The sequence below is a fragment of the Leopardus geoffroyi genome, chromosome C2 (genome assembly GCF_018350155.1).
Source record: "Leopardus geoffroyi isolate Oge1 chromosome C2, O.geoffroyi_Oge1_pat1.0, whole genome shotgun sequence".
Taxonomy (NCBI): domain Eukaryota; kingdom Metazoa; phylum Chordata; class Mammalia; order Carnivora; family Felidae; genus Leopardus; species Leopardus geoffroyi.
This window is the reverse complement of record NC_059333.1, coordinates 149981934-150007853: the sequence shown is the minus strand read 5'-3', so window position 1 is coordinate 150007853 and position 25920 is coordinate 149981934. Positions and strand designations below refer to the sequence as shown.

The 25920-nt window shown below is 42.8% G+C and overlaps 1 protein-coding gene across 4 annotated transcripts in view; it reads right to left on the bottom strand.

Moving 5' to 3' along the window:
• The window catches only part of ULK4 (unc-51 like kinase 4), a 583089-nt gene that overhangs the window by 169959 nt on the left and 387210 nt on the right, over positions 1 to 25920 (bottom strand). For all 4 annotated transcript variants that reach the window (XM_045436431.1, XM_045436432.1, XM_045436433.1 and 1 more), the window contains 2 exons: positions 11492 to 11658; positions 1932 to 2030 (listed from right to left, as the gene is read on the bottom strand). In XM_045436431.1, coding sequence (XP_045292387.1) covers positions 1932 to 2030; positions 11492 to 11658 — 266 coding nt within the window. The remainder of the gene's footprint in view (positions 1 to 1931; positions 2031 to 11491; positions 11659 to 25920) is intronic.

Here is a 25920-nt window from a genome sequence, read left to right as displayed (position 1 = left end):
TCTTGATCCTACAGTGTTTTTTGGATTTCCTCTGGTGTATTTTTGTTCCTTTCTTTACACAGTCCTATGTTCTAATATATGACACCAAAAAGTTCATAGCTAGTATATACTCCTGTGGATTTTATTCCAGATCTTTGTAGCATCTTTTTGTTCTGTTAAAGACTTTTTTATACATTAAGCCTTATGTTAACGTTTAAAAAAATTTAGAAAGAAAATATAAAATAAGACAATAAAGTTAAGATCAAAGACAAGTTTAACAATATATCTAACTGGAATATATTCGCCTGTTAAAAGAAAGCAAATCTGAGGATGTAGCAAATACCAAAACTTGGTCTATAAGATACATGTGAAAAAGAGTGTTCTAGAAGTTTTGCCTGTAATGGATTCTGCATTTCTTTCTTAAGATAGATCTTCTTCATCTGTCCTGTTTAATCTTTATTCTCTATAAATATAATTATCTAATATATCATATATTGCATCAATTTATACGTATGTGTATATACACACATATATTTTTTTAATTTCATGCTGTTTTGAATCTCTTATATAAAAGAGAGTCTGGTTTGTGTTAGTCTTTCCTCTGTTTTTGGGAGCCTCATCTGTTTCCTGCCCTTGGCCGAAGAGAGAGCTGGCTGTCAGAGTTCAGTCCCCATACTCTGAGCTGAGCAGTGAGTGTTCTATTTTCCATGTAGCTTCACACAAAAGATCTTCTACACTAAAGATCCTTCCACCGTTGGGTTTGAGGATGTTCCCTGGGGGTTGGGGCTATTCCCACACTTCATTATGAGCCCACTGACACTTTTTTTTTGTGACTGCTTTACTCCACATATGCCATTATTTGATATAACCCAGAACTGACTGATTTCCCCACTTTTTTTACTCCGTTGAACCAAACGTACATTTGTTGAACACAATTAAGTCTACAGAATTATTCACCCAAACTACATTTGCCTTCCTTTGAAAGCCACTGAGCAGAAAAGGACAAATCCTAGCAATTCTGAGAGAAATGAAGGTCTGTCTCCATCTTCACTCGGTGGAGAGTGGAGGCCACAAGAGGTTAAGTTCCCTGGGGCTACAGGGGCCCCCAGTCCTTGGCTCCCCAAATCTGAAGAGGCTTCCAGGAGTCTTCACGGAATGTCACCAACCCACCCTCTGACTGAATGCTTTGTAGAAGTCATGTGTCTAGACACTGGGCCCTCTTTAAGTTTCGTTAAAACTGGTTGGTTGGTCCAAACTCCAAGTTCCTGCTGGGCTCTTTTCATATATTCAGTGGTCTTGTGTAGTCTTACTTGTTTGCGTTGAACCTCACTTATCTCCCACATTTGTGAAAATTTAGGGAAGTGTTATCTAGGTCAGCGTGCATACTCCTATTTTAAGTGCGTTTATTTTGAGAGAGAGCAAAAGCGGGGAGGGGCAGAAAGAGACAGAGACTCCCAAGCAGGCTCCACATTCAGCACAGAGCCCGGCACGAGGCTTGAACTCACGAACCGTGAGATCATGACCTGAGCCGAAATCAACAATCAGACACTTAACCGACCGAGTTACCCAGGGGCCCCTGTGTGCATCCTACTGTACTCCTGCAGAGTCCTGCATGCCGAGTACTACTCTAAAATATCTTTTTGAGAAATACTGATAATAGCGATTTCTTCTTCCTTCTTGGAATTCATTTCTTGAATTTTTGACCTCACGCTCATCAAGACGGATTTGAGAAATTCTGCCTTAAATACCTATTGAAATGAATAAGCCATCTAGTTTTAAAATAAAGTAGAAATTTAGTGTTTCTAGGCCAAATAATCTTCTGAAATTTCTTTTGGTTCTAGCTTTGAAAAGAATTAAAGTAGCATAAAAAAATCACGGCATCGTGAAATTGAAATAAAATTACTACCACCTCAGGAGTGCTCTGAAAGACACACGAACAGGTGAGCTCTTACCAGCGGAATGAGCAGGCTGATGAGGTCTGTCAGAGGTTTGCTCAGCAGAAGCAGGTCCTCCGCGGCTTGGGTGTCCCCTCCTGAGCCAGACTTCTGTGCCTTGAGCAAGAGAAGGGAAAGGGGTTCTTGGAAATTAGTCAGTTTGGCCAGAGGAGACAGATCCACTCGGTGTAGGAGAGGAAGGGGGCGGAGGAAGCAATCCCCCATGGCACCCTGAGAAGTTATGCTGTGTTATAACATGACAAAGAGTACTCTCAGTGCCACTGCCACCAGCTCAGGCTGCAGAGACAGACCCAGATGGCCCACAGATAAAGCAAGACCAAGGCCGTCGTTGACAGAATGATGTTTACATTCATGTACTGTGGATGGGACTTTATCTTTCCAACCATGCTGAGATGAGGTGCCTTTATGCACATTTTTCAGGTGAGAAAACTTAAGTTCAGAGAAGTTAAGTAATTTGTCGAAAGCCCCAAAGACAACGAGTGACAAAGCCGGAATCCAAATCACGAGTGCTCATTTCTCGTGAGCATGATCATACACAGTATACGGTGCATGCCATCATCGTATAATTCTGGTATGCTTTCCTTCCCTGCGTGCACATGCTTGAATAACATCTAGAAGAGCTGTCCAATGACCCAGTGCAATGTATCAGACATAGGTCTACACTGCTTAGGAGGGACGGGCTTAAACTGCAACGGAAAAAGGCAATGAGAAGTGAGGGGCTCTAAGGTGTGTCTGTTCTCAGGAGTTTTACAGAACGGTCCGATCTCCATTACAGAGGCGAATAATTTTATGTTGAAAAAAGGCACTGACTATTTATTGTGTTTGCTGCAGTATATGCACAATTCATTCACAAATTTTTGTTTTTAATTTCACTCAGAGGAAATACAACTACTTGTAAGTAATGACCTCTGCCAGGGCCTTCAGAGAAGGCTGTATAGACTGCCTGTCTCAGGTTATTAGCCTGGACTCCCAGACTCTTTTCATGGAGGCCCAGGTCCTTCCAGACTTCAGGCCTATGGGTAGAATTTTTTTTTCCATTTTTTTTTTCATTTTATGTATGTATTTATTTTAAATATAATTTATTGTTAAATTGGCTAACATACAGTATGTAAAGTGTGCTCTTGGTTTTTAGGGTAGATTCCCATGGTTCATTGCTTACATACAACACCCAGTGCTCATCCCAACAAGCGCCCTCCTCCATGCCCATCACCCATTTTCCCCTCTCCCCTGCCCCCTACCCGCATCAACCTTTAGTTTGCTCTATTTGAGAATCTCTTATGGTTTGCCCCCCTTCCTCTCTGTTTGTAAATTTTTTCCCCTTCCCTACCCCCATGGGCTTCTGTTCAGTTTCTCAAGATCCACATATGAGTAAAAAAATATGATATCTGTCTTTCTCTGACTTGTTTCACTTAGCATAATACCCTCCAGTTCCATCCATGTTGTTGCAAATGGCATGATTTCATTCTTTCTCATTGCCAAGTAGTATTCCATTGTATATATAAACCACATCTTCTTTATCCATTCATTAGTTGATGGACATTTAAGCTCCTTCCATAATTTGGCTATTGTTGAAAGTCCTGCTATGAACATTGGGGTAAAAGTGCCCCTATGCAACAGCACTCCTGTATCCCTTGGGTAAATTCCTAGCAGTGCTATTGCTGGGTCATAGGGTAGATCTGTTGTTAATTTTTGGAGGAACCTCCACACTGTTTTCCACAGTGGCTGCACCAGTTTGCATTCCCACCAACAGTGCAAGAGGGTTCCCGTTTCTCCACATCCTCCCCAGCATCTGTAGTCTCCTGATTTGTTCATTTTAGCCACTCTGACTGGCGTGAGGTGGTATCTCAGTGTGGTTTTGATTTGTATTTCCCTGATGAGGAGCGATGTTGAGCATCTTTTCGTGTGTTGCTTGGCCACCTGGATGTCTTCTTTGGAGAAGTGTCTATTCACATCCATCTCTTCACTGGATTATTTGTTTTTTGGGTGTTGAGTTTGATAAGTTCTTTATAGATTTTGGATACTAACCCTTTATCTGATATGTCATTTGCAAATATCTTCTCCCATTCTGCCGGTTCCCTTTTAGTTTGTTGATCATTTACTTTGCAGGGCAGGAGCTTTTTATCTTGATGAGGCCTCAATGGTTCATTTCTGCTTTTAAATCCCTTGCCTTTGGAGATGCGTGGAACAAGAAATTTCTGCGGCTTAGGTCAAAGAGGTTGTTGCCTGTTTTCTCCTCTAGGGTTTTGATGGTTTCCTGTCTCCCATTTAGATCTTTCATCTATTTTGAGTTTATTTTTGTGTATGGTGTAAGACAGTGGTCTAGTTTCATTCTTCTGCATGCTGCTGTCCAGTTCTCCCAGCACCATTTGAAATCAACCACAGGAGAAGGTTTGGAAAACCTCCAAAGGCACGGAGGTTAAAGAATGAATGGGTCAACCAGGCAATTAAGGAAGAAATTTAAAAATATATGGAAACAAATGAAGATGAAAATACAACAGTCCAAACCCTTGGGGATGCAGCAAAGGCAGTGCTAAGAGGAAAATACACTGCAATCCAGGCCTATCTCAAGAAACAAGAAAAATCCCAAATACAGAGTCTAACAGCACACCTAAAGGAACTAAAGCAGAACAACAAAGAAACCCAGCAGAAGAAGAGAAATCGTAAAGATCAGAGTAAAAACAAACAAAATAGAATCCAAAAAAAAACAGATCAATGAAACTAAGAGCTGGTTTTTTGAAAAAATAAACAAAACTGATAAACCCCTAACCAGACTTCTCAAAAAGAAAAGAGAGAGGACCCAAATAGATCACATCATGAATGAAAATGGATTTATCACAACCAAGCCGTCAGAAGTACAAGCAATTATCAGAGAATACTATGAAAAATTATATGCCAACAAACTGAACATCCTGGAAGAAATGGACAAATTCCTAGACACTCACACACTACCAAAACACAACCGGGAAGGAAGAGAAAATTTGAACAGACCCATAACTGTGGGCAGAATTTGAGCCGCCTGCTTTCTCTGGCTCACAGGGGCTCAAGTGAAAAGCAGACACCTGCCTTTTAACCTCTCTGTACTCAAGGGGAACCAAGGTAATCGTAGCGTGGAGCTTCCTTCTCTTCTCCCCGCCCCCACACCTCCCGCTTTCCCAACTGACTTTACCAGAAAGGTAGAATTTCCTTCCAGAAAACAAATGTGCAGCATCACCCTGGAGGTCTGAACCCTTCTGATTCTTGGCTGTTGATCCCGTCTTCTGAAGCACGGCAGAGACAGAATCGCGGCCTTTCCTCACTAACATGTTACCCTGTAGAGCAAACGGATTCTCTCTTGGGAAAGATAAGACAGTCTTGCAGACCAGCACCTAGGCCGTGCGGGGGCACGATGCCACGGCTTCCTTTCCGAACACACGGGAGCAAGCAGATGGGGCCACAAGAACAAGTACACACTGTGGGACTCTTCCCACCGGGACATCCAGTAGTCCTCCACAGCCTCTAAGATCTACATGGTCATTAGTTACTGTTACCAAGAAACGTTTAGACTCTGCCCACCAGTACTCAGGTACCACCCCCCTACGAAGCTGCCAAGGGTTGTGGGGGAATGCTGCCTGTCTGCACAACAGAGAAGTTCATACCAGGACTACAATACAAACTCATCTCCTTGCAAAAATGTGGGACCGCAACGGAAGCTCTGTGCACATGGGAATCCCAGCAGGAATGTAGGAGGAAAAAAAAGAAAAACAAATCCTGAATAACAATCTCAGGGGCCCAGGCCCACCTCTCCTTTCAGTCTGTCTCCAGGTCCTTAACACCACACTCCCTAAAGGCAGCCTCTAGATGGCCTGGGTCTGTGGGCCACTGTGTGCATTTTGTAAGGGGCCCTTTCCACAGCAAGAATATTCTCTCTCTGCTACGACATCGCTATTACCCTCTCCATCTAGGTCCTCTGCCTTTGCCTCTGGCCCATAACTCTCTTGCCCCTGTCACTGCTATACAGTACCTTACCCCCCTCCCAGCCATCCAATGTTCTTGGCCCACCCAGCTACAGCCTAAGTAAGGAAGGACGGTAGACTGAACTGGGGCAGTAGGGGTTGAGAGAAGTGGTTGGACGTATTAGGTATTTAAGGTAAAGTCTACATTATCTGGTGACAGATTAGATGTGGAGTATGAAAAGGAGAGAAAGTTTACGAATGACTCCCAGGTTGCTCGTTTGCACAGCAGGATGGGGGTGGCAGGCCTTGGGGCAGCGGGGTGATTGGGGGAGGCAAATCCCAGGGTTAGCTTTGAACAATGTTGAATTTGAGGTGAGGATGCGTTGTGTTGGCGATCATTTTGAGAAAGCTGCTGGATCTCTAAGGATGCATTTCATGGGAGAACTCTGGACAGAAACACAAACTTAACAGTCTTAAACATATAAAACCTGGGAACGCCAACTTATGAGCCATCTTTAATATTAAATGACAACACAGCACTGTCTAAAATGAGGTAAAGGAGTACAGCTGAAAAAAATAAAAGTCAACAAAAGGCCAGGGAAACACAATTCTTTTTTTTTTTTTTTTTTAATTTACTTATTTAAATTCAAGTTAGTTCACATACAGTGTGGTACTGGTTTCAGGAGAATTTAGTGATTCATCTCTGACCTGCAACACCGAGCGCTCATCCCAACAAGTGCCCCCCCATGCCCATCCCCCATTCAGTCCCCCCCCCCACCCTCCTCCCCTCCAGCAGCCCTCAGTTTGTTCCCTATCTTTCAGAGTCTCTTATGGCTTGGCTCCCTCTCTGTTTTTATCTGACTTTTCCTTATATCTAGCACTGCTACACGAGTCTAGTGCACACAAGTAGGTACTCAACAGAGGTCTGTTAAACTAACACAGAAGTAAGGATCTGTAGAGAACAAGGGACAGTCAGTTCCTCAGGCAGTTGAGGTCTGACGTCCCCAGAGGCTTAAGCACAAAATGGAGCGCTGCCTGCAATGGTGGGGCCCAGACAATCCAGCACTCGCTGTGCGCCCCGATTATCACCACGCGCGTGCTCACCGTCCGCGGATGACACAATTCGGGTCCCCACTCTGTAGGGTCTCACGGTTTGACCAAAAGAACAGCATGCTTCCAAACAACTGTGCTGAACGAAATAAGTCAGTCAGAGAAAGACAAACACCATATGATTTCACTCATACTGAATTTAAGAAACAAAACAGATAAACACAGGGGAAAGGAAGGAAAAATAAGGCAAAAACAGAGAGGGAGGCAAACCATAGGGTTTGTTCTCTTCAATAGAACAAACTGAGGGGTGCTGGAGGGGAGGTCAGTGGGGAGATGGGTTAAATGGGTGATGGGCGTGAAGGAGGGCACCAGTTGGGATGAGCACTGGGTGTTACATGTACGTGACAAATCAGTAAATTCTACTCCTGAAACCATTATTATACTGGATGTGAACTTGAATTTAAACAAAATTAAAAAACAAAACAAAGAACAAACAACTGTGCTCAAGGCAGAGTGTGAAAACTGCCACAAAGGTAGACACAGTTTGGGTGGTCGGGAGGGAAGTAAGAGGAGGTGACATGTGACTTCACATTCGTTGGTGGGAATGGGGTCTACAGGGAGTAGTGTGGACAGCAGTGTTTCAGGTGCTGGGAACCACAGGACAAAAGGCATGGGGTGAAATACAGAGAGTGGACTGTTTGGGGTGGGTATGGGGAGCACGGAGGCCTGGCAGGAAAGGCTGGAAGGCACCCTGGGGCTGGATCTTACAAGGCCTTGAATGACGCACCAAGGAGTTAGAAAATTATATCACAGATAATGAGAGGTCACTGAAGTTTGCAAAGGAAGGAGAGACATGATGAGGATTATGGGCAAAGGCAGAAAAGTCTCTCTTGGATTCAGCAACCAGGCGGAGGGTAGCTCATGGGAAAGAACAATGAGGGGAATGCCACAGAGGAGACCAACTGGATAATTTCAAGAGATACTGAAAACAGGGGCATCTGGGTGGCTCAGTCAGTTAAGTGTCCAGCTTGGGCTCAGGTCATGATCTCGTGGTTCGTGAGTTCGAGCCCCACATCAAGCCCTGTGCTGCCAGCTCAGAGCCTGGGACCTGCTTCTGACTCTGTCTCTCTCTCTCTCCCTCAAAAAATAACTAACACTAAAAGAATTTTTAAAAATAATAATAATATTAAAGATATACTCCAAACAGATACGGCTCCCACCAAGGATAGCCTTGAAGTGCGTGTGAGTCGAAGGAGGACTGACTCATGGCCACATTTCAGTCTTTCGGCAACACCAACTCTGCACGGAAACAGCAGGTGAATGGCTCTCCATCACTTCACAAATGATAGTCAAGGACCAGACTGGGGAGTCGGGTGACCTGGATGTTAATCCTGAATTGGGCTCCCCCCCACCCCCGTCAAGTTAGGCTCTCCTCTCCCACCTTCACGCTGCGGCATCCCGTACCTCCAGCAGCCACACCCTCGCAAACGTAACGGGATGATGATTTCCTCCCCATTTGTGTGGTGACGGTCTTCCCGACGAAACCGCGAGCTCCTTGACCGCTAACACCCTTCCTCTCTGGATCCCTGCTGAAATCACGGTAACCCAGCCCTGTTCCAGACTAATGCGTACAAAAAACAAACCATAAATTATTTCACAAGCCTGCTAGGAGTCAGTTTAGTCAGGAAACATGGCCCGAGTACCCTCCCATGTGCCAGGACACAGACAGGAGGAAGTCATGGGCCACAGGAAGCCTTCTGTAAACAGGAATGTGAGGCGGGCACCTTTCTTCTTCTTGCTGTTAATGATATAGCAACCATTTACTGCTCACCTTCCCTAAGCCGGGTATATACAAGGCACCTCCTATTTACATATATTTGCATACATTTTGGTCTCTCAGTAAAGTCTTGGGACAACCCTGCACAGCAGTTTCACCTTTTTTTTTTTTTTAAACATTTATTTATTCATTTTTGAGAGACAGAGAAAGAACGCAAGCAGGGGAGGGGCAGAGAGAAAAGGAGACACAGAATCCAAAGCAGGCTCCAGGCTCTGAGCCGTCAGCACAGAGCCCGACACGGGGCTTCAACTCATGACCTGAGCCAAAGTTGGTAGTGTGACCGACTGAGCCAGCCAGGTGCCCCCAGTTTTACCATTTCTACTCTGCAGATGAAGAAACAGTACTAAGCAGGTGAAGAAACTTGCCCAGGGTCATATAGGTAGAAAGTGGTGTGGCTGGGACTTGTATCCAAGGCATTTCAGCCTGCGAGGCCCATACCACACCAGCCAATCTGGAGCATGTATTTGTCTCTGCTTCCACATCTCTCCCACACAACCCTCCAGAGGTTAAACTAGGACCGATTTAGAATCACAAGGCATGTTGGAGGCAGGGACTGAACTCCTGATGGAGATTCGAACACCCGCCTTCCCATGGTCCCTGCCTCCCTGGTATATATTCCTGCATCAATCATATCACTCTCCTCCCTGAAAAGAAAAGCTAGGCGCCTATCATTTTAAAGGCTGGCAACCCTCAATTCTTTTACTTTACAGTCGTTCCTGTTAGAAGTAGATCAGGTTTTGAATGCAAAAGAATCTCCAGTGGGGAGCATGTTTATAAATGGAAGAGGTGACTGAAGGTTTGGAAAGTACTTACAGCCTGTGCTCAAGGAGGATGGGCCTTTGATACACATGCCATTTCTTTTCCCAGCCCTTTCCCCAAATTCAGTCTCAAAGACTCTACCTCTGTCAGACTGACACCAGGTATTATGAAGATCAAAGTCGGTGGTCAAGGCCAAAAGCAATACATGGCAGATGTTATGGGGGAGGATTTAGAAAGATGTTAGCTGTAAAATATACAGTGGTGGGGAAGAAATTTAAGAAGTAGACACAATGATCTATCGGTACAATAGAATATAAAAAAAAAAAAACGAATTAGAAAATGTTTTGTACTAAGGAGCTTTCTTTTAAAAACCCTTGAAAATCTATCCTTTGTAATAAAATGATTTCTAATGTGGAATTTTTAAACGTCTGATCCTTTTTATCTACAATCTACAAAACATCATCTTTTACAGATTGATATCATCAAAGCATCTTGCAAGAGTACCTATTGACTGCACCTTGAAGAATTACCTAAAATCACTACAAAAACTGAAATTAGAGAGGTGCCTGGGTGGCTCAGTCAGTTAAGCGTCCGACTTCAGCTCAGGTCATGAGCTCACAGTCCGTGAGTTCGAGCCCCGCGTCAGGCTCTATGCTGACAGCTCAGAGTGGGGAGCCCGCTTTGGATTCTGTGTCTGGCTCTCTCTCTGCCCCTCCCCTGTGCATGCTCCGTCTCTCTCTGTCTCAAAAATAAATAAAAGCATTAAAAAAAACTGGAATAAGAAACAACATTCTCCAAAAAACCTCTAGAAAAGAGAGGACAAGCTAAGAGAAATCCATAATTTGGGATTTCCTAAGTACTTAACAGTGCTGTTAACATTAAAGATGAGCAAATAAATACAACCAGGTAGTGTGAAGGCCATTTCCATCTACCGGCTTTTCAAGATTGGGTTAAACACTAGCTATTATGTTTACTGAGGGGATCTTGGAATTATTTATTAAACCACACTAGACAAGCTAAAGACTTGACCAGCTCAACTGGGGATAAACGATAGCATTTATCAGAATGATGAATAACAGAGGTTAACCGGGGTCTGGGGAATCATTCTTGGCTCCACTGCTAGGACTCCTGGCAAAGAACCAAAACAGCTTGGTTTCAACTCGAGCTTCTGCACCCACCCAAGGCGAGATGCGGCTACCACCTGATGTACATCTTTTGTAATTTTACCAGGATTTAAAATACAGCCATGGATTCATACTGGCTGTGTGCTTTCACATAATCTAAGTATCAGCAGACTCAGTTGGTTAGAGAAATAGGCATGTGCAGGCACTTAACATCCAACACAGAAAGTACTCAATAAACCCACATCCCTGGCCTTCCTTATAGCACGATGCTAAGTAAATCCAGGTTATAGTTTGGGGTGAATTGACTTTTCCATGGGCACTGAACACACTTCTAGTCCTCAAAGTCCTAGTTACTGCTCATAAGAGAAAGCGAGAGAGTTTATGTGTTGTATATGTATGCATGTGTGTGTACACAAACACGTGTGTTGCGTGTGTGTGTGTGTGTGTGCGTGCGCGCGTGCCTAAAATCTCAATCCACTGACCCTAACAAGCTAATTCATCCTGGTGAGGGTGGGCTGGAGCGCCACCCCTAGACAGGAAAGATGGCACAATGCGTGGCCGGCCCTAGGGTGCCTGTAAGGCAAATGATCCCCTCCATCGGGGGACTTCCCCAGCCAGAGCTTGGTTAGGTCTTTCCACAGGCCTCTCCTGCTTTCCTCTCAGATTCCGTGATCACATTATCCGTCCTTGACCTTGGTCGCCCAAAGACGGCTTACCTGGTAGTCCTTCTCTACAGCATCATACGTTCTTTTTCAAACATAAAGACACAACAGAGGAAGCTTAGGTAGGAGACGATGAAAGACAAGGAGCACCACACGGTGCGGTGCTCCAGACGTGGGAGGGGAGGTGCCATACCTGCAGAGCCAGCCGTACGACACAGGCCGTATAGGTCAGCATGCCGTGCAGAATATCGAGCAGGGAGAAGAGCAGGGTGGCGGCCGTCTCACTGTGGTTCTTGTTATCCACATCCAAGCACAGCGTGGCAGTTTCAGTGAACAGGTCACAGACATGACGGACCAGTCCTGAGGGTAAAAAGAAGGGTAAAACATGCCTCATAAACGACAAAATAGGGGCACCTGGATGGCTCAGTTGGCTGAGCATCCGACTCTCGATTCCGGCTCAGGTCATGATCCCAGGTTCACAGGATCAAGCCCTGAGTCGGGCTCCATGCTCAGCGTGGAGACTGCTTAAGATTCTCTCCCACTCTCCCTCTCTCCCGCGCGCTCGCTCGCTCTCTCTCAACAGATAAATAAATGAATAAATAAAGTGTCACAAAAACCCAACAGAAAAGGCATATGTATTCTATGTTGTATAAACTCTAAGCAGTCCTTCAACTGTACTCATACCGGATACCCTTGGGAAAGTTTTAAAAATGCAGGTTTCCAGGCCTCACTCTCAGAGTCTGCTCAGGAGCCTGCGACAGGGCCTAGGGATGTGCGTCTTAAATAAGCTCCCCAAGTGATATGATGCAAAGGTTCCCCAAATTACACTTTGAGAAACACTATCCTACATGAACAGGCTTCACAGGGACAGAGGGCTGCCTGACGCCGGAAGATCCCGTGCTGCATATGAACGTCCTGCTCCCAGGTTCTCTGAAAGTAGTTCTTCACAGTGTAGGTCAGGGACGACAGGTGGACCCAGGGGATATAAGGATCTACGAGTAATTGGGTCATTCCAAGAGGATAAACCAATGAGACATTTTTTTTTGCATGCATTCCAAAAATATATTGAAATATAAGATCGATTATGATTTTAAGAAATTTGGAATTTAAAAACTTCCAGGTTCTATCGTTGTGTCTCTGCACACCTCATATTAAATTAACAGTGCAGGTGGTCTGCACCTTTCAGTTTGATGTAGTCTGTCACAAAAAATACATTTTCACAGGTAGGGGCCATTCCTGTTTACACTTAATTTGGCATTTTTATTGATACTATTATGTAGCATTAGCCTTTGAATTAAAAAAAAAAAACAATTCAGATGTAAATGCGGTGAATATACAGCACTGCAGCGTTACAAACCTAAAATGGTGAATAGGACCTTTAGCATCAGGAGATCATCTGAATGTTCTAGGAAAAGTGAATCTTCAAAAATGCGTATTTTACACAGCAGTTGGTGGGGGGAGCATGGTAAGGAGCTGTACCATAAGCTGGATTTCATTGGTCCTGCAATCCATTTGTCCCTAGTTCCCAGATGATCAATTGGATGGGAACTCTGCCAAATGCAGCCATCTAAGCCTTACTGTCTTTTCCAAGCACTGCCATTGCCATTTCCAGTAAAGCAAGTTAGGTCTCCTAGACAAGTAAACAGAGTAAATCTTGGACTTTGAAAGTAATTAATTTTGTCACTGACGGCAGAGAGGAACCAAAACTACAAAGGCCTCATCCAAAGTTGTACTGCTCATGGCAAAGACCGGTACAAGTCACAAAGCTGAAGGTAAATACACTTGAAGAGAAGGTAGAATGAATTACTGGCAAAGTTTCTTTATCAATGACAAGGTGTGATCACACGTATCACCAATGACACACAGTATAGCAAAGCGATCGTTATGGCATGTCCATGACCAGGGGCTCTTGTCTGAGTTAGGCAGCATCGCTAATACACATGCCATGAATCAGCACTTGGCCTTCATGGGCTGCAGATAGGGCAGAAGGGCTTTGAAACACAGGACGTGGTAACCGCATGCTGCAAGACGTTTTCCTCTGGGGGGTCGTGATCACTTTGTGACCACCATGTAGATGGTCCGAGGTGCAGAGGGGTGAGTACTGGTGAAGTCTCACTCTGTGAACAGCAGAGAAGGACATGACTCCTCAGAAGGTGGCAGTGGACCCTTGGACATCCATCTCCAGGCTGCTTCAGACTAAACAGCTGGTGGGCAACAGGGAGCAATCTACCCGACCTCACTCAGTCTTCAAGGAAAGAGGGCAAACAACGAATGCCATCGTGTCCCTGCTGGGATGGAAAGTCTTCCCAGCGTGCTGTGTGAAAAAGCAGGCAACAAATGCCAAGCTCTGACTTGACACACTGAAGTCACCAGCTGTCAGGGAAGGTGCTCACAGGAGATTAGACATGAAGCAGGACACAAAATATTTCTTCACAGCAGTGATAATGCCAGCAAGCTCATTAGTACGATGTCAAGTGGTCTATTCCCAGCCATATATCCAAAGTTCTTCATCTCCAGAACGTTCACTTCAGGGTCAAAAGCACACATTTTTCTCATTTAAACTTTTTATTATGAAAACAAAGAAAGTCACAAGACAGTCCTTTGATGATTATCAGCATTTTTGCTCATCTTGTTTAATCTATCCTCATCTTTTTCAGGAATTTAAAGCAAATACCAGACATCATCTTATTTCTCCTGTAAACACTTCTGTACAGTCTACAGAGAAAGGTTCTTTTCTTTAGCATTATTACCACCCAATAAAACGAAACCTACTTAATATAGGCAATACACAGCCTACGTCCAAAACTCAACTGTCTCAAAACTGTCTTTTGTAGGATTAGTTTGTTGAAATCAGGATATAAACCAGGTCCGCACATTCCATTTGGTTGCAGACCTTAAGTCTCCTTTAATGTCTAACAGTCTTTCTTCTGCTTGCAATTTTCATGCCTTTTATTTTTGGAAAAGTTAGAACACACTTGTCCTGTAGATTTTCTTGTGGTGGTATTCCTCTATCCCTGTATTTCCTATACAATGGTAATTACAGTGACCGGAGACTCCATTTAATTCAGGTTCAATTATTTTGGCAATAATACTTGGGGCTGGAACTCTGCACGTTGTATTGCATCATATCTGGAAGGATATACCGTCTGGCTATTCCACACTTAACAATGTTAAAATTGATCAAGGTCAGGGGTTGTTAGCCTAACCCAATCATTATAAAATTCCCCATCAAATGTTACCTACTAACGACCACTGTCTAGTCCCATCATTTCATTAGAGGTGGCAATATAGTAAGTTTCAAATTCTATCATTCTGTTTGTACTTTTTTCAGCTCATTTTGCTCTATAAGGAATCTTCATTTAACTATTTGGTTATCATAAAATACGGTTTGTAAAGGAAAGGCAACAGAGATGTTTGATAAATGTTTCTTTGTTGCCATTTACCAGTTTTCAGACCAATGATTTTGGAGTATCAGCAATTATCAAATGTGACTAATGGAGGAATGGGTGAGGGAGCAAGAAACTACCAACAGTTACTAATGAATTCATTTTGTAGCATCATTGTGAATATAGTGGATGTTTAAAGAATACGTTTTATGGATTTCAACTGATTCAATCATTTTTTTAAAAATGTTCAACTTGTTTCCATTTTAGGCTACTGACATCCCCTCGAAAGTGTCCTAACTTCTGCTATAATATGTCCCAAGTTCATCTTAAGAACTCCCACCTCAAAGACACGAATAGACACTTCTCCAAAGAAGACATCCAGATGGCCAACCGACACATGAAAAGATACTCAACATCACTCATCATCAGGGAAATACAAATCAAAACTACCATGAGATACCACCTCACACCTGTCAGAATGGCTCACATTAACTCAGGCAACAACAGATGTTGGCGAGGATGCAGAGAAAGAGGATCTCTTTTGCATTGTTGGTGGCAATGCAAGCTGGTGCGGCCACTCTGGAAAACAGTATGGAGGTTCCTCAAAAAACTAAAAATAGAACTACCCTACGACCCAGCAATTGCACTACTAGGTATTTATCCAAGGGATACAGGTGTGCTGTTTCGAAGGGACACATGCACCCTCATGTTTATAGCAGCACTATCAACGATAGCCAAAGTATGGAAAGAGCCCAAATGTCCATCGATGGATGAATGGATAAAGAAGATGTGGTATATATACACAATGGAGTATTACTCACAATCAAAAAGAATGAAATCTTGCCATTTGCAACTACGTGGATGGAACTGAAGGGTATTATGCTAAGTGAAATTAGTCACAGAAGGACAAAAATCATATAACTTCACTCATATGAGGACTTTCAGAGACAAAACAGATGAACATAAGGGAAGGGAAACAAAAATAATATAAAAACTGGGAGGGGGACAAAACAGAAGAGACTCATAAACATGGAGAACAAACAGAAGGTTACTGGAGGGGTTATGGGAGGGGGGAATGGGCTAAATGGGTAAGGGGCATTAAAGAATCTACTCCTGAAATCATTGTTGCACTATATGCTAACTAATTTGGATGTGAATTTAAAAAAAAAAATTAAATTAAAATAAATAAGTAAATAGAATTCCTGGCTCAAAAATATTAAATAAAATAGATTAAAATAAAATAAAAGGCTTTATGAAGGGTTTCAAAAAATAAGAAATCCCTGCCTCAGATTGAGCATTAGCTACTTCTCCAAGAATCCCTAGTTTCTTTCAAGAAGAAACTGTATTTAGAAACCAAGGTCTGAGCACCAGTGACTCTGCTACTGAGTCACTGATTAAGTAGATAGAGATAAGAAGTATACACCTATTAGAGAAAAATAATGACTTCATGCAAATATTTTCAGTATCAGTGTCCAGAAATGGACCCGTACGTATATGGTCACAAACATTTCAACAAGTAAATTCTTTACAAAAAATTCTTTTCAACAAAAAGGGATAGAAAAACTGAGTACCCATATTAAGAAAGGAATCCTTGACCACTACATCATATACTATGCAAAATTACTTTCACACGAATCATAGATCTACACATAAAAGCTAAAACTGTGAAGGTTCTAGAATAAAATGTAAGAGAAGATCTTTGTAACTAGGAGGCAGGTAAGATTTCTAAGGTCTCAAAAAGCATGGATCATTTAAAAATGAGTAAATTAAACTTCATCACAAAATTAAATATTTACAACATAGGTATCTAATAAAGAACTTAAATCCAGAATACCTAACCAGTTCCTACAACTCAATAATAAAAAGACAATCAATTTTAAAGATGGGTATAAGACTTAACCAGTCAGTTCACAAAAGATATGTCAATAAGCACATGAAAATTGTTCATCATTAGTCATGAGAAAAATGCAAATTAAAATTACGACGAGATGCCAGACACAAACAGAAATAATTATAATGAAAAAAGCAGACAACAGCAAATGTTAGTAAGGATGTGGAGTGACCAGTACTCATATATACTACTAATGGAAAACAGTTGCAGTTTTCATTTATAATTTGTTTAAACATGTATTTATTTTCAAGAGACAGAGAAAGACACAGCATGAGTGGGGGAGGGGCAGAGACAGAGGGAGACACAGAGTCTGAAGCAGGTTCCAGGCTCTGAGCTGTCAGCACAGAGCCCGCTGTGGGGCTTGAACACACGAAAAGTGAGATCATGACCTGAGCTGAAGTCAGATGCTTAACCGACTGAGCCACCAGGCGCCCCCAGTTAGTTTCTACGAATTTAAACATACAGTTAGTATATTACCTAGAAATTCCAATCCTAGGTATTTTTCCAAGTAAAATGAAAACATGTATCCACAAAAAGTCTCATTAGACCTTTATTCGAAATAGCCCCAAGCCAGAGATAGCCTAGGTGTCCATCACTAGGAAAATGGATGAATAGATTAAGATATACTCATACAATGGAATCCTAGTCAGCAATAAAAAGAAATGAGCCACTGAATCCCACAACAACATGAATGAATCCCAAAAAGGAGGCTGATAGACACCAGAAACAGGTGTATAAACTCAGTGGTATGAATACACTTACCTAAGGTTCTGAAAAAAAAAGTGTCCATGTGGATTGAGATCAGAATGGTAGTCGCTTAGTCTAAGGAAGGGACAGGATGGAACCTTCTATGATGATGGAAATCTCCCATACTTTGAAGATGCAGTCTGTGCTGGGATGATAGCAGCATTTACTGAGCACTTGCTCTGTGTCTGGCAATAGGCCTTTACTTGGCTTTTACACTTACTACCTCACCTGACTTCTGTAACAGCTCTGTGAGGCAGATGCTGAGATCTCCATTTCATACATGCAAAAACAAAAACTCAAGTAACAAGTACTCAAGTAACGTGTTCAAGGTCACAGAGTTAAGTACAAGACACAGAAGTGAATGGATCCCATGTATAACTCCCAAGTCCATGTACTTTTATAAATATTATGGAGCCCCTTGGGACCCACCAGTGGGGAAATGAGAGCAGAAGGCCAAGGAGTAGGTTGCTGTGGTCATGCAATAATCAAGTGGGGCGGGGGGAGCAAGGAGGAAGGCAGACACATCACTAAAGAAGCGTGATTTGCAACCTGACCGCAATAGTGGGTAGGGCCATAAAGGGTCAATAAAGAATAGAACTATATCGTAACTGGAAGAAATGGGGAGTATTCTAGAAATCACAAGTGAGCTTTTAAGACACGGTAAGTTTGAGATAATATACAAAAGCCAAAGCCCAAAAGCAATTGGAGATTAAAACCTAGAAAGCAGATGGCAGTCAAGACTGGGAAAGGCTGAAGTCAAAGATGAGCAGGGAAATTGGAAAAGTTCCCAAACAGTAGTCAAGACAGACAAGCAAGACAAGGAGCATTGAGAAAACCCCAGACAGCTCAGGGGTTATAGAGGAAAGAAAAGGTACTAATAAAGGAATAATCATGACAATATAATCATGCTATAGGTAAAAAGGAACGACTAGAATTTAAGAAGAAAAAGGTGTCAAGGGTGTTTAATTGCCACAGTTCCAAGCCTGAGGCAAGTTCACCAGTTGGATCATCTCCAGGCCCTTGACGCTAGCCACTGGTAATCCTGTGGCCCGAAGTCAAACTTCAAGACGTCAATCTTTCTTGGTGCACTTTCCCCATAAACCCGTAGGTTTGGACATATCTGCTCCCACACTGTGTCCAGAATTTCCCCCTAGAGGGAGTTAGGAAATACCATTTTTCTTAAAGTTTTACTTATTTATTTTGAGAGAGAGAGAGAGAGAGAGAGAGAAAGAGAGAGAGAGAGAGAGAGAGAGAGAGAGAGAGAGAGAGAGAGAGAGAGAAAGAGAGAGTCAGTCAGGCAGTCAGTCCGGGAGGGGCAGAGAGAGAGAGAGAAAGAGAGAGAATCCCAAGCAGGCTGTACACAGTCAGCAAGGAGCCCAATGTGGGACTCTAACGTGAGATCATGACCTGAGCCGAAGTCTGAAGTTCAAATGACTGAGCCACACAGGCGTCCCACGAAATATTGCTTCTTAGAAGGGCGGGCTTGAACGTGCATTTGCACAAGGCTGACAACACCAGCTGCCGACAGCCATAATGGAGCAAAGCGAGATACTGCTCTTTGTCCCCTCACCTTATGCCAAGGGACTCAAGGATTAGATAGCTAATACTGGCAAAGTTCCGTGAATGAGATAAAACACGATGCATCTTACTAAAGTGGAGGAAAAAAATCTAAGGAGGTGGCAAAGGGAAGGAAAGGGAGTTAACATTCTCCCACTTCTGTTCTTTCATTCTTCTCCACAGAGAAGTGCTAATCAAGAGAAAGATACTCCACCTCCAAAGAAAGTGAAGTTCAAGGATATTTCCAGGGCTATATTCTCCAGAGTGAAAATTTTCCAAGTGATTTGACTGTCAGTGGACACACACATATGGCTCTTTCCACTCTCTTCTTCCACTAAGAAGGCTGGTATACAGCATAGCCAGAGGCCTCCACTCCTTGGAAAGGCCTGGACACTCTTTTGTTGTTTTTTGGGTTTTTTTTTTTTCTTCCTCTCCTCTCTCATCCAGACCCAGTCTGGGATTTAGTAGCTATCTGTGGCTTAGGTCAGCTCTGCTCCAGACCCCTGGGCAAGTGCACAGGCCCTTGCTGTGTCTCTTGCCTCTCTCCATCCATGCTAGCTGGTATGTACCTGTGTGAAGGGAAAAGGGAGACCCTCCTTCATGGGTGGTGAGCTACAAGACTGATGTCTCAACACTGAGGCAAACACCCAGGGAAAGCCACAGGCAACTCTGTTTCTGGTCTGGCAGGTGGACCTAAGGTAGGAAGTAAAGCTAAAAGCAGCCCTCTAGGTAGACCAGCACAAGAAGGTTTCTGCCTTGCTTGTGCATAAGCTTCCAGAGAGATGCTGTACAAAGACATCTGACATGGTGCTCCCTCTAGCATTTCCCAGCCCCCTGCTCCAACGCCATCGTAAGAACTTCTTAATACTCCACTCTAACACTTCCAAAAGAAATCAAAACTCATTAAGCCATGGAACCCAAGCATTATTTTGCATTAATTACAACCAACTCGGGGCGCCTGGGTGGCGCAGTCGGTTAAGCGTCCGACTTCAGCCAGGTCACGATCTCGCGGCCCGTGAGTTCGAGCCCCGCGTCGGGCTCTGGGCTGATGGCTCAGAGCCTGGAGCCTGTTTCCGATTCTGTGTCTCCCTCTCTCTCTGCCCCTCCCCCGTTCATGCTCTGTCTCTCTCTGTCCCAAAAATAAATAAACGTTTAATTACAACCAACTCATCAAAAAAAAAAATCTAAGAATTATTTTGTATTAATTATAAGCAAATCTCTAAAGGAGTCATCCCCATAAGTTATTTTCAAGTGTTTAATGTTCTGGGAATATTAATGTGCATGAGCTGTTCCCAGCTCCGGTCATTGTGTCCTGATTACAGTATTACTTTTTCAAAATCTGTTGCAGAGATAATATGAGAGTATTACTTTGAAATCCCAAGCTTTTGAAAGCAACTTATATTTCTATCATTTATGATTTGAATACAACGTTCTAAATTCAAATGTAACCTCCCCAAATTGAGGCTTCCTTGTGGATAATTCTGTATTTGCATCATGCAACCATGTGGCCATTTCCCTAGGATTCATTAAAGTCGACCTGAGCAGACAATCTGGAAGAGGAGTATAAAGGCATCCGTGAAATCTGATGGGGGAAAATTGTTCTTTCCCAAATTGATCAGTGCTGTACCACCAAATGCAGAATCACAACAAACCAGCTGAGTTAAAAGTCTGCTTTAAAAACAGAAAAACTAGGGGCGCCTGAGTGGCGCAGTCGGTTAAGCGTCCGACTTCAGCCAGGTCACGATCTCGCGGTCCGTGAGTTCGAGCCCCGCGTCGGGCTCTGGGCTGATGGCTCAGAGCCTGGAGCCTGTTTCCGATTCTGTGTCTCCCTCTCTCTCTGCCCCTCCCCCGTTCATGCTCTGTCTCTCTCTGTCCCAAAAGTAAATAAACGTTGAAAAAAAAAATTTAAAAAAAAAAAAAAGTCTTTAAAAACAGAAAATCACAGAAGTTGAAAGTGGCAAGGCCCATCCTGGGCACACCAGCAGGGTGAACGGAGGCATCTGTGGACTGCGAACCTGAGCCACGGCGCCCAGGTACACGACACCTGTTCTGGTTGAGGGTTAATGAGCAGCCACCCCCACACAGACACGACCCCAAATGAAAATATGTCCCATCTCTCGGGCTATAAACTTAGGAACTATCTTAGTGCAGGTTTCTGCCTCTTATGCCAGCCCCTTCCTAAGAGATCCTGGGTGTCCATACCGTGCCCTGGCCTGAACTCTCCCCATGTATTTGTGCCCCCCAGCACACCCCCTGCCTTGGAGCATTGGTTTCCACTCTGCATCACAAGCCTTCCCCCTCACACCCTGCCCAAACACCAGGGCCCATGGGAGTCCGGCTTTCCCCACTTCGGAGAGGGACACTGGACAAGTTTCACTTGACATAAATGACTGGACAACAGAAAACTGTGTATTCTACTGAAATAAAGTGATCTATCAAACCTGTATACTGGAATAACTTCATGGTCAGAGGCTGGGCCTTCTCAAATATGACAGAGGCTAATGTTTTAATTAAAAAATTTCCCCCCAGGGGCACCTGTATGGCTCATTCGGTTGAGCATCTGACTTCATTCAGCTCAGGGCATGATCTCACGGTTCAGGAGATCAAGGCCCCCATCAGGCTCGCTGCTCTCAGTGGGGAGCCGGCTTCAAATTCTCTGTACCCCTCTCTCTCTCTGCACCTCCCCCACTCACACTGTCACTCTCAAAAGTAAATAAACCTTGGGAGGAGCCAAGATGGTGGAACAGCATGGAAGTTTTTTGTGTGTCTCGCGTCCATGACATGGAGCCAGACCAACATTAAACCATCTTACACACCTAGAAAACTGATTGGAGGATGAACACAACAATCTGCACAACCTGAACGACTGAATTCGGTAGGAATTCACCCCAAAAGAAAGAGCAAGAAGAAATGACAGGCACGGATTTAACCAACACAGATACAAGCAAGATGTCTGAATCAGAATTTAGAATCACGATAATAACAATACTAGCTGGAGTCGAAAATAGATTAGAATCCCTTTCTGCAGAGATAAAAGAAGTAAAAACTAGTCAGAATGAAATTAAAAATGCTATAACTGAGCTGCAATCACGGATGGATGCCGCGGCGGCAAGGATGAATGAGGCAGACCAGCGAATCAGCAATACAGAGGACAAACTTATAGAGAAAAATGAAGCAGAAAAAAAGAGGGAGATGAAGGCAAAAGAGCACGATTTAAGAATTAGAGAAATCAGTGACTCATTAAAAAGGAACATCTGAATCACAGGGGGCCCAGAAGAAGAAGAAGAGAGACAAATAGGGGTAGAAGGGTTACATGAGCAAATCATAGCAGAAAACTTTCCTAACCTGGGGAAAGACACAGACATCAAGATCCAGGAAGCACAGAGGACTCCCATTAGATTCAACAAAAACCAACCATCAACAAGGCATATCATAGTCAAATTCACAAAACACTCAGGCAAGGAGAGAATCATGAAAGCAGCAAGGGGAAAAAAAGCCCCTAACCTACAAGGGAAGACAGACCAGGTTTGCAGCAGACCTATCCACAGAAATTGGCAGGCCAGAAATGAGTGGCAGGATAGATTCACTGTGCTGAATTAGAAAAATATTCAGCCAAGATTGCATTATCCAGCAAGGCTGTCATTGAAAACAGAAGGACAGATAAAAAGTTTCCCAAACAAAAATTAAGAGTTTGTGACCACTAAACCAGCCTTGCAAGAAATTTGAAGGGGGACTCTCTGAGGGGAGAAAAGATGGGAAAAATATATATATATTTATATAATATTTATAAAACTTATAAATATAAACGATAAATTATTATATATATAATACCAAAAGCAACAAAGATTAGAAAGGATCAGAGAACACCACCAGAAACTCTAACTCTATAGACAACATAATGGCAATAAATTCATATTTTTCTTAATGTTTACTTTTGAGAGAGAGAGAGAATGAGTGTGGGAGGGATACAGAGAGAGAAGGAGACACAGAATCTGAAGCAGGCTCCGTCTGAGCTGTCAGCACACAGCCAGACGCAGGGCTCAAACTCACGATCTGGGAAATCATGACCTGGGCCGAAGTCAGCCGCCCAACTGACTGAGCCACCCAGGCGCCCCAAATTCATAATTTTCAGTACTCACTCTAAATGTCAATGGACTCGATGCTCCAAGCAAAAGACACAGGGTAAAAGAATGGATAAGAAAACAAAATCCATCTATATGCTGTTACAAGAGACCCACTTTAGACCTAAAGACACCTTCAGATTGAAAATAAGGGGATGGAGGGGCGCCTGGGTGGCTCAGTCGGTTAAGCGCCTGACTTAGGCTCAGGTCATGATCTCGCAGTCTGTGAGTTCGAGCCCGGTGTCGGGCTCTGTGCTGACAGCTCAGAGCCTGGAGCCTGCTTCAGATTCTGTGTCTCCCTCTTTCTCTCTCCTTCCCCGCTCGTGCTCTCTCTCTCTCCTCAAAAATAAATAAATGCTAAAAAATTAAAAAAAAAAAAAAAAAAAAAGAAAAGAAGGGGATGGAGAACCATCTATCATGCTAATGGTCAACAAAAGAAAGCCAGAGTAGCCATACTTATATCAGACAATCTAGACTTTAAAATAAAGACTGTATCAAGAGATGCAGAAGGGCATTATATCATAATCAAGGGGTCTATCCACCAAGAAGACCTAACAATTGTAAACATTTATGCACCAAATGTGGAACACCCAAATATATAAATCAATTAATCACACACATAAAGAAACTCATTGATAGTAATACCATAATAGTAGGAGACTTCAACACCCCCCTCACCGCAATGGAGAGATCATCTAATCAACAAATCAACAAGGAAACAATGGCTTTGAATGACACACTGGACCAGATGGACTTAACAGATATATACAGAACATTTCATCCTAAAGCAGCAGAATATACATTCTTATCCAGTGCACATGGAACATTCTACAGAATAGACCATACACTGGGTCTATCAGCCCTAAGTAAGTACAAAAAGATCGAGATCATACCGTGCATATTTTCAGACCACAACGCTATGAAACTCGAAATCAACCACAAGAAAAAATTTGGAAAGGTAACAAATACTTGGAGACTGAAGAGCATCCTACTAAAGAATAAATGGGCTAACCAAGAAGGTAAACAGGAAATTAAAAAGTATATGGAAGTCAATGAAAATGATAATACCACAACCCAAAACCTCTGGGACGCAGCAAAGGTGGTCATAAGAGGAAAGTATATAGCAACCCCGGCCTTCCTAATGAAGGAAGAAAGATCTCAGATATACAACCTAACCTTATGCCTTAAGTAAGAGCTGGAAAATGAACAGCAAATAAAATGCAAAACCAGCAGAAAACAGGAAATAATAAAGATTAGAGCAGAAATTAATGCTATCAAAACCAAAAAAACAGAACAGATCAATGAAACCAGAAGCTGGTTCTTTGAAAGAATTAACAAAATTGATAAACCACTAACCAATTTGATCAAAAAGAAGGAAAGGACCCAAATAAATAAAATCAAGAATGAAACAGGGAAAAAAAAAAGAATGAAACAGGAGAGATCACAACACAGCAGAAATAAAAACAATAATAAGAGAACATTATGAGCAATTATATGCCAATAAAATGGGCAATCTGGAAGAAATGGACAAATTCCTAGAAACATATACACTACCAAAACTGAAACAGGAAGAAATAGAAAATTGGAAAAGATCCATAACCAGTAAGGAAATCGAATTAGTAATCAAAAATCTCCCAAAAAACAAGAGTCCAGGGCCAGATGGCTTTCCAGGGGAACTCTACCAAATATTTAAGGAAGAATTAACACCTATTCTCTTGAAGCTGTTCCAAAAAACAGAAATGGAAGGAAAACTTCCAAACTCTTTCTGTGAAGCCAGCATTACCTTGATTCCAAAACCAGACAGAGACCCCACTAAAAAGGAGAACTAGAGACCAATTTCCCTGATGAACATGGATGCAAAAATCCTCAACAAGATATTAGCCAACCGGATCCAACAATACATTAAAAAAAGTATTCACCACGACCAAGTGGGATTTAAACCTGGCATGCAGGGCTGGTTCAATATCTGCAAAACTGTCAATGTGATTCATCACATCAATAAAAGAAAGGACAAGAACCACATGATCCTCTCCATAGATGCAGAGAAAGCATTTGACAAAATACAGCATCCTTTCTTGATAAAAACCCTCAAGAAAGTAGGGATAGAAGGAGCATACCTTGAGATCATAAAAGCCATATATGAAAGACCCAACGCTAATCTCATCCTCAATGGGGAAACACGGAGAGCTTTTCCCCTAAGGTCAGGAACAAGACAAGGATGTCCACTCTCGCCACTGTTATTCAACACAGTATTGGAAGTCTTCACCTCTGCAATCAGACAACACAAAGAAATAAAACGCATCCAAATCGGCCAGGAGGAGGTCAAACTTTCCCTCTTCGCAGATGACATGATACTCTATATGGAAAACCCAAAAGATTCCACCAAAAAACTGCTAGAATTGATTCAGCAGAGTTGCAGGATACAAAATCAACGCATAGAAATTGGGTACATGCCTATACACCAACAATGAAGCAACAGAGACAGAAATCAAGGAATCGGTCCCATTTACAGTTGCACAAAAAACCATAAAATACCTAGGAATAAATCTAACCAAAGAGGTGAAAAATCTATACGCTGAAAACTATAGAAAGCTTATGAAAGAAACTGAAGAAGACACAAAAAAATGGAAAAAGATTCCATGCTCCTGGATACGAAGAACAAATATTGTTAAAATGTCGCTACTACCCAAAGCAATCTCCACATTCAATGCAATCCCTATCAAAATAACATCAGCATTCTTCACAGAGCTAGAACAAATAATCCTACAATTTGTATGGAACCACAAAAGATCCTGAATAGCCAAAGCAATTTGAAAAAGAAAACCAAAGCAGGAGGCATCACAATCCCAGACTTCAAGCTACACTACAAAGCTGTAATCATCAAGACAGTATGGTATTGGCACAAGAAGAGACACTCACA